Source organism: Colletotrichum costaricense, assembly GCF_030867565.1.
Source record: "Colletotrichum costaricense strain IMI 309622 chromosome Unknown Scaffold_5.1, whole genome shotgun sequence".
Taxonomy (NCBI): Eukaryota; Fungi; Ascomycota; class Sordariomycetes; order Glomerellales; family Glomerellaceae; genus Colletotrichum; species Colletotrichum costaricense.
This window is the reverse complement of record NW_026848234.1, coordinates 1,591,275-1,604,145: the sequence shown is the minus strand read 5'-3', so window position 1 is coordinate 1,604,145 and position 12,871 is coordinate 1,591,275. Positions and strand designations below refer to the sequence as shown.

At 53.7% G+C, this 12,871-nt stretch overlaps 5 protein-coding genes across 5 annotated transcripts; 2 read left to right on the top strand and 3 right to left on the bottom strand.

Annotated features, from left to right (window-relative positions):
- Nucleotides 1–2,553: 2,553 nt before the first annotated feature.
- On the bottom strand, nucleotides 2,554–3,694 carry CCOS01_05668 (uncharacterized protein; the record flags this gene model as incomplete). Its single annotated transcript, XM_060453845.1, has 2 exons — nucleotides 2,554–2,608; nucleotides 2,673–3,694. 2 exons carry the CDS (start codon nucleotides 3,692–3,694, stop codon nucleotides 2,554–2,556), a joined length of 1,077 nt encoding a protein of 358 aa, XP_060315617.1.
- Nucleotides 3,695–5,159: 1,465 nt separating this feature from the next.
- On the bottom strand, nucleotides 5,160–6,377 carry CCOS01_05667 (dienelactone hydrolase; the record flags this gene model as incomplete). Its single annotated transcript, XM_060453844.1, has 2 exons — nucleotides 5,160–5,830; nucleotides 6,092–6,377. The coding sequence occupies 2 exons, from the start codon at nucleotides 6,375–6,377 to the stop codon at nucleotides 5,160–5,162; spliced, it is 957 nt and encodes a 318-aa protein (XP_060315616.1).
- Nucleotides 6,378–6,770: 393 nt separating this feature from the next.
- CCOS01_05666 (GAF domain-containing protein) lies at nucleotides 6,771–8,503 on the top strand (the record flags this gene model as incomplete). Its single annotated transcript, XM_060453843.1, has 4 exons — nucleotides 6,771–6,860; nucleotides 7,684–7,788; nucleotides 7,971–8,008; nucleotides 8,068–8,503. 4 exons carry the CDS (start codon nucleotides 6,771–6,773, stop codon nucleotides 8,501–8,503), a joined length of 669 nt encoding a protein of 222 aa, XP_060315615.1.
- Nucleotides 8,504–9,129: 626 nt separating this feature from the next.
- CCOS01_05665 (spermidine synthase) lies at nucleotides 9,130–10,433 on the bottom strand (the record flags this gene model as incomplete). The annotated part of the gene is made up of 3 exons (XM_060453842.1): nucleotides 9,130–9,407; nucleotides 9,814–10,347; nucleotides 10,424–10,433. 3 exons carry the CDS (start codon nucleotides 10,431–10,433, stop codon nucleotides 9,130–9,132), a joined length of 822 nt encoding a protein of 273 aa, XP_060315614.1.
- A 1,779-nt stretch (nucleotides 10,434–12,212) lies between these two features.
- CCOS01_05664 (uncharacterized protein) lies at nucleotides 12,213–12,817 on the top strand (the record flags this gene model as incomplete). The annotated part of the gene is made up of 2 exons (XM_060453841.1): nucleotides 12,213–12,293; nucleotides 12,395–12,817. 2 exons carry the CDS (start codon nucleotides 12,213–12,215, stop codon nucleotides 12,815–12,817), a joined length of 504 nt encoding a protein of 167 aa, XP_060315613.1.
- Nucleotides 12,818–12,871: the final 54 nt, after the last annotated feature.

Below are 12,871 nucleotides of genomic sequence, written 5' to 3'. Positions count from 1 at the left end.
ACATGATCGGGTCTTTAAAGAGGCGATTTAGGATCGCGCGCCCACGGCCCAGGGAATTCTTCGTCCTGCGCTGGTGCCGCTCATCGTCATCAAACTATCCCGTGCGAAATTCCGTATCCTGAGATTTCTGTCCAAGTCGCACTAACACGCGACCCCCCCCTGTGCCATGTATCCGTAGTTCTTATTTCTCTCCTGCATGTGTATGAATAATCGCCCAAACCACGCTCATTACCGCAAATCTGCGACAAGGGGGCCCAGCAGCCCAGATCGTGGGCTGCAACGGCCCCACCTCACACACACGGGTGCGAGATGGGGTTCGTCCCATAGAAAGAAGAAGCACATCAGAAAACTAAGAATTTTGGGGCTGATGTGAGATGCTTGGTGAATCAGGACCCGACTTCTTTCCAAACACTCCCCCCCTGACCAGTATTACTGAGCTAGTTTTACTGCGGTAGTCTCACTAGCCTATTACATGCAGGTCTAATAGCCAATTCGGAGCGGGTACGGGCATACTAGCTTTGCGGGTTTAGGTTGCTTCTTTTGCAGTTAGGCTCTAGGCACCAGAATTTCGTTGACAGGGGGGTGGTTCCTTTTCGATCAACACCTTTCTGCAAGACTGCCGACGAGCAGGGCCAGGAGCTGTGGGAAACATAGAGATAGATGGAGAGAGAAAGGCGGTGATGATTCTTGATTACTTGCCTAGTCCGACAAAGGCACAAGGTAGAGGTCTATTTTAAGAAATGATTATGGGGAGGGAGGGAAAGCTTAGTTGAGAGCTTTTTTTGACTCCTTGGAGGGGTCTTGGCGGATTAGATGGGTTCGTCAAATCGTGCAGAAAATGACTGATGGCTTGGAGAACACTTGAACCACGTTATGGGATTTTCATGAGGTTACAATATTGAATTTGGTGCATGCTTTGATCCAATCAGAGTTGTTCGCTCGTTTGCGCTGACTTGTGACAGTTGCCCTGGTCGTGATCATGGCTTCTGAATGTCTCTTGGCTACCTTATCTTGAGTGGTCAATCGGTTGACAACACCTACGGCTTTTGAACTGACCTTGGGACATGGAAGCAGCCCATGAAAGAACGAGATTACCTTCCACTTTTGATCAACGTTCAAATATGCCTCACACCCATGCGGAGGCTCCTGCGAGGTCATCGTTCGTCCTATCTATTTATGTCTAAAGTATCCGCATCGCAAATTCTCGGGCAATTATAGTACCGTGGTGTCGGTTGGGATAGTTTCCGGGCCGGAAGTGAGGATGTACTCACGTCTTTACTCTGGGGCTAGAGGGCTTCTGACATCCTTCGATGGCAACCTTGGACTATCGTCCACGGGAGAGTTGTGGGGAGCCAACCCTCCTAGTGACTTCAAATTGCGTAGCTACACTTGAGTCATCTTGGGTTATCAACACAAGATAGCCTGTAATAGGATTTATAGGAAACTGTCAATTTTCAACTTCAAGAGTCAAGGCTAGTCAATAACTTTTCAACCGAATGTTGGCCCTTGCCTCTCCATGCCGAACACAACTTGTTAAGCTGATAGACCTCAGCGATCTCATACTTCAACGGTTGGCTTATGGCAATACATTCAGCTAGTCAACTTCTTCGTCCATTACTTGTGTGATAGTATGATAGTTTGCTCTTTTCACAACCCTGGCCATTACCTTGGGGTTCGCAGAAACAAAATAGCAGAGAGCTTGTATTCTTGCGTATCTATCGCAGACTTGCGCTTCACACATTACATCACCAGACATTATACTACCCAAATCCTTCGGAGCTATAGGGTCTCGCTGGCTTCAAGTCCAGCGCCTGTTTGTGGCGAGCGCCGACATAATCGCGCATGATCTCGAAAGCGCACAACAACGGTATTCATCCTTGAGCCAAGTTCTCGAGAGCATCTTGGGCGTCTCGTTGTACTGGTTAGGGGCAGTGTAGTATTCACCACGGAATCATTGGCCTGTAGTTCTAAGCGGTCGAGAAAGCCGTCCTTTGATGAGGTCTAGGCGAGAATATATGAGCGAACACCAGGGCGGTCGAATTCGACGCAATACAGAGAGACGAGGCATTGAGACGCGACTGTCTAAAAAGAGACGGCGGGAGGTGCACCGCTGAGGACTAGCGAGGCAAGTCTTAGTACGTATATATCCTTGGACTTGGGCCAGCGAGCCGGGCATGTAGATCACCGGCTAGAAGCGTATAGGATATTTCCTTGTCCAAAGCTCCTGCAAGAACAAGTTGATACGGCGAACATGGCGAGACCATAGCCCGCGAAATTGTCGTCTAAGGAGGAATAGTTGACATTTGTTACTTGCTGTCTGGAACTGAGAGTGGTTTGTCTATCCGCAACCGTACCAACTCGTCTCTTATGTTGACCCCCGAGCCCCGTCATATGCTTTTGAGTGCCCATCCTTCTACTTATGCCGCAGTAAAATACAGTAGTAGTATACAATCCGGCGCTTGCCACAATGCAGCCTCTGACAAAGGAATATCGACGACAATGGTGCTGTCTGCCAGGCGAGGTACTATACAAGTCCGCTGTGTGTGATTCGACTCAAAGATGCCACTCGGGGAGAGCAAAGTCTCGATCCTTAGGCCAGTTCTCCGTCCTGCAGGAGTGAGTTAGTTAGCAATTATACGCTTGAGCATTGTTCAAGAGCAAAAGTTGCATACCTTGTCGTCAAGAGAACCGTCATGCGCTTCCTCCTCTCCACACTCTCCTCGGCCTCCGTCAGGCGCAGCCACTCATCGAGCAACTTCCTCAGCTCCTCATCCCCGCGACCGGCGCAGTCGATACCGCGCTCGGTAGCCGCAATTTTGACCTCCTGCTCCTCCAACGCGGCCGCGCCCCCGTCGCGCGCGAGCAACCTGTCATCTCCTTCCAGGAAAGCCATCCGCAGCTTGCCCTTGGTCGCCCACATACCCGGCGGGACAAACCCAATCTTATCCCACATCATGCCCGGCATGTGCAGGCTGCGCAGCACATGTTTCCTCGCCGGGGCCCTCGCAGCCGTGCCCTGCGCGCCCGCGACGCCCAGCGGCGCAGCCCGCTCAAAGTCGGCAAACGACTTGTGCCGGCGCTCCTCCGCCTGCGAGAAGCTGGCGTCGATCTGCCGCGGCAGGCGACACGTGTACGGCACGACGCCGTCGACGAAGATGACGATGAGCGGGGTGAATTCCCCACACACCAAGAGGACGAGACCGAACAGGGGCACGCGGAGAACGTCGTGGCGCACGCGCCAGAGGAGCACCCAGTCGGCGCGCGAGAAGCCCTTGGGGATGACGCCCGGCGTGAAGACGGAAGGCGAGCGGAAGCCTTCGACGGAGGTGCTCTTTGCGCGGATGACGTCTTGGATGTGGCGGCGGTTGGAGAAGACGGCTTTGAGACCCGTCTTGTAGAACTTGATGTAGGCTTTGCCCGTCTGGATGAGGTGGCCAAATTTTGAGGCGTCGGGTTTCTTCTCGGGGAGTTCGAGGGCCGCTGGGCGGGAGGAGGCGATGGCGTTGACCTTGTCTCTGTTCGCGGTGGAGGAGTAGGAGGGTTCGGAGGGCGTGAGGGAGCTCGCTAGCCGACGGTAGGGGGTCGCTTGTCGCGCGATCGAGGTGAGGAGGAAGGATGTGTGGACGGGGCTGCTGCTGCTGTTGCAGAGGGAAGACGGAGCGCGCAGGGCGCGCAGCGTCGTACCGTGGTTCATTGCATGAGACGTGTGAGAAAAGTTGCGGTTAGTAGGGAAACTTCAGGGTTGAAGGTTGCGAGTTTGAGGTTCGTGAAGGGGGGGGTTCGGACCGGGTCGCGCGGGACGCCAAAGGGCATGGCCAAAATATCGATTTTAATTAAAGAAAAATGGGCAATTGGTTTCGTCACTCATTACAGCTACAAGCTTATCGCTTATCGGCGCGCTTGACCCCTTGCCTCGGCCCCATCCGCAACTCCACCCACCGCGTCGGGTCCGGGGAGCGGCCGCTCTCGCCGAATCAGGCTTTGCCGTTTCCCCTTGGCGTGACTATTCAGTTCTGGCTATTGGACAGTCGAGCTGGATTGTTGGGGTGATCATTCATCTCTTTGAGTATGGTCTTCGAACGTTTCCACGTGCTGCAACCGAAAGCTTCTTTCCGATATTGTGCCTACTTGTCTACCTCGAACCAGACTGCTCGCAACCTTACTCAAGGACATACTTTATTCGAGAGAAACTAACAGTATCGGCTCACCATCAGACAGCTTTTAGTAGAATTTCGGCGTATGCGTTTTCTGTTTTTGCCTTCGCTGATTGCTCGTAGAGCTGTTTCTACAAGCCAGGCCAATCGAAGAGTCCCTAGTGCTACGAGTCTGCTATTTTAGTGAGTTGTCGAGCTTGTAAACAGACATTGAGAGAAACCGCCGCAATTTTCACTCTGTATTGTCGCAAATGAAGAGTTACAAGAGTCCCTTTATGGCAATCATGCTGCTTTTGCGCAGACATGCCCGTACGTGCCCAATTAGGTCGCTGACCAAAGTGGTCTATCTGCAGAGAGCCGAAATCACAACCCTAGAATTGCGGATCATTCTGTGGGTCAACGCAAACACTTCTTGAGGCATTTTTTCGCGCTCGACTTCCACACCGAGCAAGGCTCAGCCTTGGTCACTCCCCTTGGTGTAGTTGGTTCATCACGTTCGACTGTAATTGTTCATCTATTGTCATCGAAAGGTCTCTAGTTCGATTCTGGAAGGGGAGAACCACATCTTTTGCCTTTTTGGCTGTTGACGATATCTTGATTTTGCTTCAGAGCGATGTTGGGTTGCGTGGGCGTGTTTTTGAGTTGTGCTTTGTGGCCGTTGGATATTGTGGAATTAGTGGTTTTTTGTTCAAAGATCTTTTGTTGTCTTTTCAACTAGCTGGGAGTTACTTGAGCTTCCCATGCCTCCCACGTACTTGGGACTCACATATGAATGGTATCAAGAGGAGGTTGTGAACCTCGCGACATGAGCAAGCTTGGATTCGATCTCAGTCCTATCATGACCGGAACCTACTATAATCGCTTTGAGCCCCCGCGTACATAACGGACAGAAGACTTGCAGCTACATTAGAACTGTGATGGAAAGGCGACCCGCGTCAAACCAATCTCGATCAACCATTCCTGGTCCCATTTCAACCCATCCCGTCCCGTCCCTCACCCATTCACTCAAGCACCAAGCCCAAACCACCGCCGAAACCACCCGACAGCCTGATCCTCCGCCCTCATCCCGAACTCCGCCTGCCGCTGATCATTCGGGTTCCCCCTCACAGCAAACCCATGCGTGGCACCGACGTACTCCACAATCTCAAAGTCCTCCCCCTTCTTCCCCAGCACGCTCTTGGCCTCCACCATCCGCGCCCGCGGCATCATCATGTCGTCGTCCCCGTTCGCCACGCTCAGCGGCAGCACCACCTTCTCCAGGTCGCCCGGCAACGTGAGGAAGCTCGGGTGCGCCGTGAACCCGCAGTCGATGAGCCTCTCACCGCCAAACGGTCCCGCGGCGAGCTGGGAGAGCAGGACGGTGAACTTTCCGCCCCAGCAGAAGCCCGCGACGCCGATTTTGGTATCTTTCTTGGCGGGTGCCTCACCGGCGGAGGAGGACGTTGAGGTGGACGGACGGGGAGGGAGGGGAGACGGCGGCGAGAGGCGGACGGCGCGGAGGTAGTTCTCTATGCGCGGGACGACGACGCTGGAGCGGGTGGCGATGACGAGGGGGATGAAGTAGCGCAGCATCGTTGCGACCATGACGGGCGCGATGACGAAGTATTTTCTCCACCACGACTTTTCGGCCTCCATTTTGTCGGTCATGGCGAGTGCGGTCGCTGGGATGGCGTAGCCTTTTTGGTTACACGTGGTGTCAGTGGGTTCGTGACATAGAGGGGCGCATGAGAGTTCACGACATCGCGGCCTGAGCATCATGATGTCCCACCCATTTCCTTCTCTGCCTGCTCGCCCGGGACATCACACCGATCACCAAGACAGTCAGGCCAAGTACGGGTGATTACAACGTAGAAGCCAAAGGCAGTCCCACGAAGCAAAACCAACGAAAGAAAGAATGACCCTTCTAAAAAAAACAAAAAAAAACAAAAAAAACTCACCATTCATCAACTCAGGAAGCAGCACAACCGCCGGGATCCTATTCGCATACGCATCCGCCAGCGCGCGCGTATTCTGCAGCTCCCAGCCCATTGCGTCCGGCAAAATCACGACGACGCCCGCGGGCTCGCCGCGGCCCGGCTCCGGGCGCGCGACGTACGTCGGCAGGCCGTAGACGGTCTCCACGGTGCCCTTGAGCTCAGTGTCGCCGCGGAGTGTGCCCTTGAAGCAGTCGGCGCAGAAGCGGGGGGCCTGGTGTTGTTGCGGTTCCGACGACATTGTGTCCATGTAGTAAGTTGGATGTGTTGCTCAATTGGTGGAGAGTGAAGAGGTCAAGTTTTTGGTTATTCGGGGGAAAGCTGCCTGCCTTATGGACGGGGCGAGATACGCGTTGGGTAGATTTGAGCTCTCCCTTGATGCGACAGCTTCTGGTGTAGGCCGGAGGGTCAATTGCCAGTCGACTAAATGTACGAAAAACGAAGGTGCCCGCAATGTTTGACGCAGTGAAAGGAAGAGTAGAGACCAAGGCGGGAAGGACGTTATCTCTATATTCTATAGAGACTACCTCAGGTCCCAAAACACCTCAAGCTCCTGCAGAGCTAACCTCAGCTCAACTAAACTGAGCTTGCAAAAGGGAGCTGTCACACCAGCGGGCACGCGGGGTCGGCGGAGAATGAGATCATGGACGGAGTTTCATCCGAATCCGACCCCCGACCTAGATTCCTACCTCAGCAAGCTTGGATACTACAGCCTACTAGGCTTGTAGGGGACGTTCGTACTCTGAGAACAAATCACAATGATCAATCGGGAATGGCTGCTCCTCGGCTCGCTTCAACATCACGTTTCCCTCGCGCATGCATGTCGATCGATCTATACCTAGATATCCCGCCGCCCGCCCGCCCGCGTAGCCGGTCTGCGCCAACCACGTAGCTTCCTCACCATACACGAGCATATTAGCGTGGTGCTGTGCTACCCTTCCATTCTCGTAGCCATCATGGGAGTCGGCACGCTCGGTTTCTTAGCGGAATAGATACCCAGCGATCGGAGAGCAACAAAACGGGATCGGACCTGAAATAGACCATTTCTCGGAACTCATCAAGTGCGAAAGGCAGACTTTCCCCACTCGGAGCCGGCCGGTGGCACCTCGATTCCTCCGTCTTCTCCATCAAAGACCTTTAGGGCCGGGGCGGGAATGTAGCACTTTTTTTTTTCTTTGGGTTGCTGACAAAAAACTCGGGTCCGAAGGGAGAGGAAATTGGACTCACCGAGGTGTGGAGGTGTAGCTCACCGAGAAGGAAATGACGTGATTGGACCAGAGGATTTCAACACACAATTTCCCGTCTCAACTCAACAACCCATCTATGCTTGGTCATATTGACTCACCAACCTAGCCTCGACTTCCCTACCTACTTTACCCAGGGAAGATAGCTTTGAGCTTGGCTTATCCCCACACTCTCATTTGTACTCAATACTGTAGATCTTCCGGCAATAATGGTGAGCACATCTCATATCCCTTGAGCGCACTACCAAAATCTACTAAGCCCTACCTTACCTTACTCTGTCGGTGTATACTGACGAGTGTGAAAAACGACAGGTCCACGCCGACGCCTCAAACTTCGCCAATGGCGTGACGAAGGAGGAGGCCTATGAGCAGGTCCTCATCCAAGCCGAAGGCCTCCTCGACGGCCAAAGAAACTGGGTAAGCCTATTTATTTCCACTCCCGTATTCACATAGTCCGCACCTCTCATACATATTCTCTCAATCTCTCCATCTGATCCCTCATCTCTTCAAACTCATAAACATTGCAATACCATCATACTCGACTGGAATCTCAGACTAACTTTCTCATAGGTTGCGTAAGTCTAAACACTTGACCCTAGCAAGGCCGTTCTCCCATCCTCGTCCTCATTTCTGGGACGTGATACAAAGCGTGAGGAAAAACCAAAAGAGACTAACCTCACATTCCTACATCGACAGCAACCTCGCAAACACGGCCTCCCTCCTCTGGCACGCATACCACTCCCTCCCCGCCCCCTCAAACGCAGTAAACTGGGCAGGTTTCTACGTCCTCGACCCTTCCACCTCGACCTCACCCTCATCCGCCAAACAATCCCTCATCCTGGGCCCCTTCATGGGCAAAGTCGCCTGCCAACAAATCCCCTTTGGCCGCGGCGTCTGCGGCGCCGCCGCCGCCACGCGCCAGACCCAGCTCGTGGCCGACGTCGATGCCTTTCCGGGGCACATTGCGTGTGATGGGGATAGCAGGAGCGAGGTCGTCGTGCCGATCGTCGTCGAGGACAAGTTGGTGGCGATTATTGACGTGGACTGTGCGGAGAGAGATGGGTTCGACGAGGTTGATCGGGTTTGGTTGGAGAGGCTTGCTGGGTTGCTTGCGGGGGGTTGTGATTGGTAGGAGTGGAGATGAAGATACAGGGTGAAGAGGGGGGTGAAGATGAGGATAAGGACGAGGATGAAGAAGAAGATGAGGATGAAGACGGGGAGATTGGATGAAGTGATTAGAATGAAGAGGGTGGTAAGAGGGTGAAAGAAGGGAAATGATGAGTTGGGGCGGGAGTCTCATGGGATCAAAAGAGAGGAACGGAAATCGTCTGCGGATGAGAGAGAGAGAGAGAGAGAGAGAGAGAGAGAGAGAGAGAGAGAGAGAGAGGAAGAGAAGATGCGGATTACTCATGGCATTGGATGAGAAAAGGAGCAAAAAGATTTACACGGAGTTGGCGACAACAGGCACCCGACGGAAGGGACACGGAGTTATCTCAACATAGAATCACTTGTGATGTTGGTCACAGGGCAGAACATATTGGACTCAACAAAATATATTGAGCAACGCTAGAGTCAACCTCTGCGTCTTACGACTAAAAACTTTTTAAAAACTTTTTTTTTGGGTTCCCATCTATTGACATTCCCGCCAAACATTCTCCCTATCCTTTCCATCCCAAGCCCCCGCACCCGCCCTCCCCCCATGAGTTCATGAATCCATGTCTTTTCGTGGTTTGCGTTATATTCACACGCACGCAGCATTTACTCGAGAGCCTTCTTGGCAAAGTTGGGCAGGACGAACGCGGCCTTGTGGATGTCGGCGTTGTAGTACTTGCACAGCTTCTCCTCCTCCTCGGCGGACCACTTGCGGAGGGGCTCCTTGACGTTGCGGCCGGCGTCCTTGGTGCAGACCATGAAGCCGATCTGGCCGCTGGGGTAGGTGGGGATGGTGGTGTAGGCGTACTCGGCGACGGGGAAGATCTCCTTGCAGTCCTTCTTGAGCTTGGAGATGAGGGGCATGTGGAGCCACTGGTTCTCGGCTGTTTGGTGTATGCTGTTAGCTAGTCCTGGTCTCTAGATTTAACAGTAGAGTCGTCAAGAATCAAGAATCAGGAGCGCCTTCCGACAGAGAGTCAGGCTGAATGAGCGCCGACAGAAAAGGGGGAGGAAGGAGGATAACAGTCTCGAGTAGGCGCAACACTTTGAAAGAATAGACAAAGGAGAGTTCAAAGCGTATCCAGGTTCACACAACCCAGTCTCACCGGCATGCCACTGGGCATTATACCGGTATCTCGTAGGGAGAATCGAGGACAGGCCCAAAGAAAGATGAAGAAGCAGGCAACGCTACTCGGTAGTAGTGGTGTCTGCGGCGTTGTCTTGTCTTTTCTTCAGAGACCCGAGACTTCCTTGATTCCCCTCGATATTCCTGAACAAATGGGAACGTACAACCTTGGGTAGTGATGACACCGCCCTCCCTCAGGGCGTCGTGGAGGAGCTGGAAGTAGGGCTTCTGGAAGAGGGACTCGGCGGGGCCCTCGGGGTCGGAGGAGTCGGTGATGATAACGTCAAAGGTGTTCTTGTACTCCTCGAGGAACTTGAAGCCGTCGCCGACGTGGGTCTTGGACTTGGGGTGGTCGAAGCCGACGGCCATGTTGGGGAGGTACTGCTTGGACAGGCGGATGACGGCCTCGTCAATGTCGCAGAGGATGGCCTCCTCGACGCACTCGTGCTTGACGACCTCGCGGAGGACACCGCCGTCGCCGCCGCCGATGACGAGGACCTTCTTGGGGTTGGGGTGGGAGTTCATGGCCAGGTGGGTAATCATCTCCTGGTAGGAGAACTCGTCACGCTCGGTGGCCTGGATGACGTTGTCCAGGACCAGGACCATGCCGTAGTCGGTGGACTCGAAGATGAGGACATCCTGGTACTGGGACTTCTCGTGGTGAATGACCTTCTTGACCTTGAGGGTCATGGCCTGGCCTGTGGCAGGTTGTCAGCATGCCCGGCGTCCTCTCATCCTCACGATGCTTGGGTTGAGGGGGTGTGGGTGACTTACCGGGCCACATGTTGGAGATCTCACGGAACCAGCCATCTGTACATCATTTCATCAGGTTAGCGCGAGGTCTCGACTCGTTCATCTCATTTGTTTCCAAAAAAGGGCATCATCTTGTCGCATCCACTTTTGTCAGTCAGTCTGTCTGTGTGTTCTGTGTCATTGCCGATCCCGAAAAGTGCCGTGCCCGGAGCAGCCATAAGCCGGCATATTTGCAATGTACAAATGTCGCCTCAGCAAGAGAGGTATGCCGTATTCAATAAACGATCTGCAAAACCAAGAGACGAGGTTTCTCGGTTTCTCCTGACGAATTGCTTAACCGAAAGTGGCATGAAGAATAGCGCATGCGCGCTCAGACGGTGGAGGAGCCAGGGCTGAAGGTGTTTTTAGGGGACCCGGAAGAGGACGGATAAGCCACCCGTCAATAGTTGCGGGAGGTTTCGTTGGCGATTGACCAGGTGCAGGCAGTCCGCACGGCACAAAGTCCGTCTGCCAATTGAGCCAATGAAGGGGCCCGCTTCCCGGTTGCGATATTCTCCGTCTTCCGTTGCGTGGGCTCTTAGCGAAGAAACCCCCCCAAGGTTCCCAAGGGCCCCAAGGTGACGACAGGCGGGGTGCTCAAGACGTTTTTTGTATGGCGGGGTATTCTGAGACGGGTGCGTACAGAGGTCGGAAGAGCCAGTAATGAGCATCGACCAGCAGGACAGAGTAATAAGTAGCATACACCCAATGCCAACGATAGCAGACGGATGCCGGGCAGCCGCAGACAGAAAGGCAGACAGACAAACAGACAAACACACAACAACAGACAGAGATCTGCTTGAGTAAGGGAGGGGAGGGATGGATGGATGGATGGAAAGACGGGGATTGGACCGCACGAACCTTGGATGGTAGGATGGGCAATTTCGCTCATTTTGACGGTAGACGGGGGTTTGGCAGGGCTACTGTGTAGATTGTGTAGATATCGACAGGTCGGCAGAGGCACAAGCAATCGAGATAGATGATGCTGGTGCAGGCGTAGTAGTTGAGAAGGGAGGGGTGTTATATGACGAAGAAAAGCCAGGATGGAAAAGTTGAGATTGTCTGATATCAAAATGTGCGTTGACGTCGTGGGAGAGAAGAGGTGTTGTGCTGGTTGGCCTGCCGATGTGCGGTGTGTGCTGGGCCTGCAGAGAGAGAATCTGTACCAGTACCCATGGAAGGTGCGCGCGCGCTCCCCCGCCGTCAACAAGCGTTGGTGCGGGCAAGGCGAGCGAAAAAAAAAAAAAAAAAAAAAAAAAAGGCGCTGCAAGAAAATTTTTGTGGCTCCGGGGGTGGCCTCGTTTTGAAAATTCGGGGCTCCAATTTTCCAGTGCATCACGGACAACTCACGGTGAGGCCTATTGGCTCGTTGGCCAAAGCCCACCAGATGGCACTTTGAATGGAGCATCGAGATTTCCTCAATCTCTCTCACCATCACCAGACGCACTTCGATCCTGTTCATGTCAGTGCGTCAGTCAGGTTCCTGACTCTGCCCACATCAGTGTCTTAATACCAGCACAATACATTCGTGACCTTGCCTTTAATTGCCCTGCCAGGCCGAGCACGTCCGTCGTATTCGACATTGTCAACAGTAATAATACCAACCAGAGTCATGGATCGATCCATTATCCGGGTGCACACAAATGCCATGTTCCCATGGCTCTGGGTTGAACGATTAGCAATCCGACCTGGACGATTGACAGCCCAGAGATTCCCAGACCGTCCATCCCTTCCTTCGCGGGCTGTCTCACGAATGCAGCCTGTCAACCCCATGTGCCGGCCCAACTCTTCCTGCCCAGTCGGTCCGTTGCACACCAACAACGACGCTTATCGCGAAGGGAGCACCTGTCGGCCGGTGCTACCGACGACACGAAGCCAAACCAGGATTTCATGCTTGTGAATTTGGAACCGGGAGTCTGAGTCCTCTGGGCTCTCGGACTGAGCCTTGTCCAGAGCTTCACTCCGACCTTCGTCATCGGCTTTGCGGGCCACTTCCCAGAGTCAACAAGCCCTGAGGGAATTATCCGCTATCCGCTGCTGTACGCATACTACAGGCACGGAGAAGGAATATGCGGCGTACGACGTGCGACGTGCGACGTGCCTTTGCAGAAAACGTGGCGAGCCAGGATCAACAGCCCAAACCTCTTTGGTTTTGTCCCTCTTTTCCTTTTGGCTTCTTGTCCCTTCCTCTGCGTCTCTCGCTTGCTGCTTGCTGCTTTTCTTGATACTGAACGGCATGTCAAATCCGAACAGTCCCCCACAGACCTCGCCTCCCTGCTCCACCTGCTCACCGGGAATCAACAGCGTTCATGTCTCGCCCGGTTGTCGCCGGATCAAGACAGTAAAGATCATCTCTCCACCACCCGTCAGATGTAACAGCTTATTTGGTTTTGACAGCCCGCCTACTGATAGACGAGACGAGATGAAACG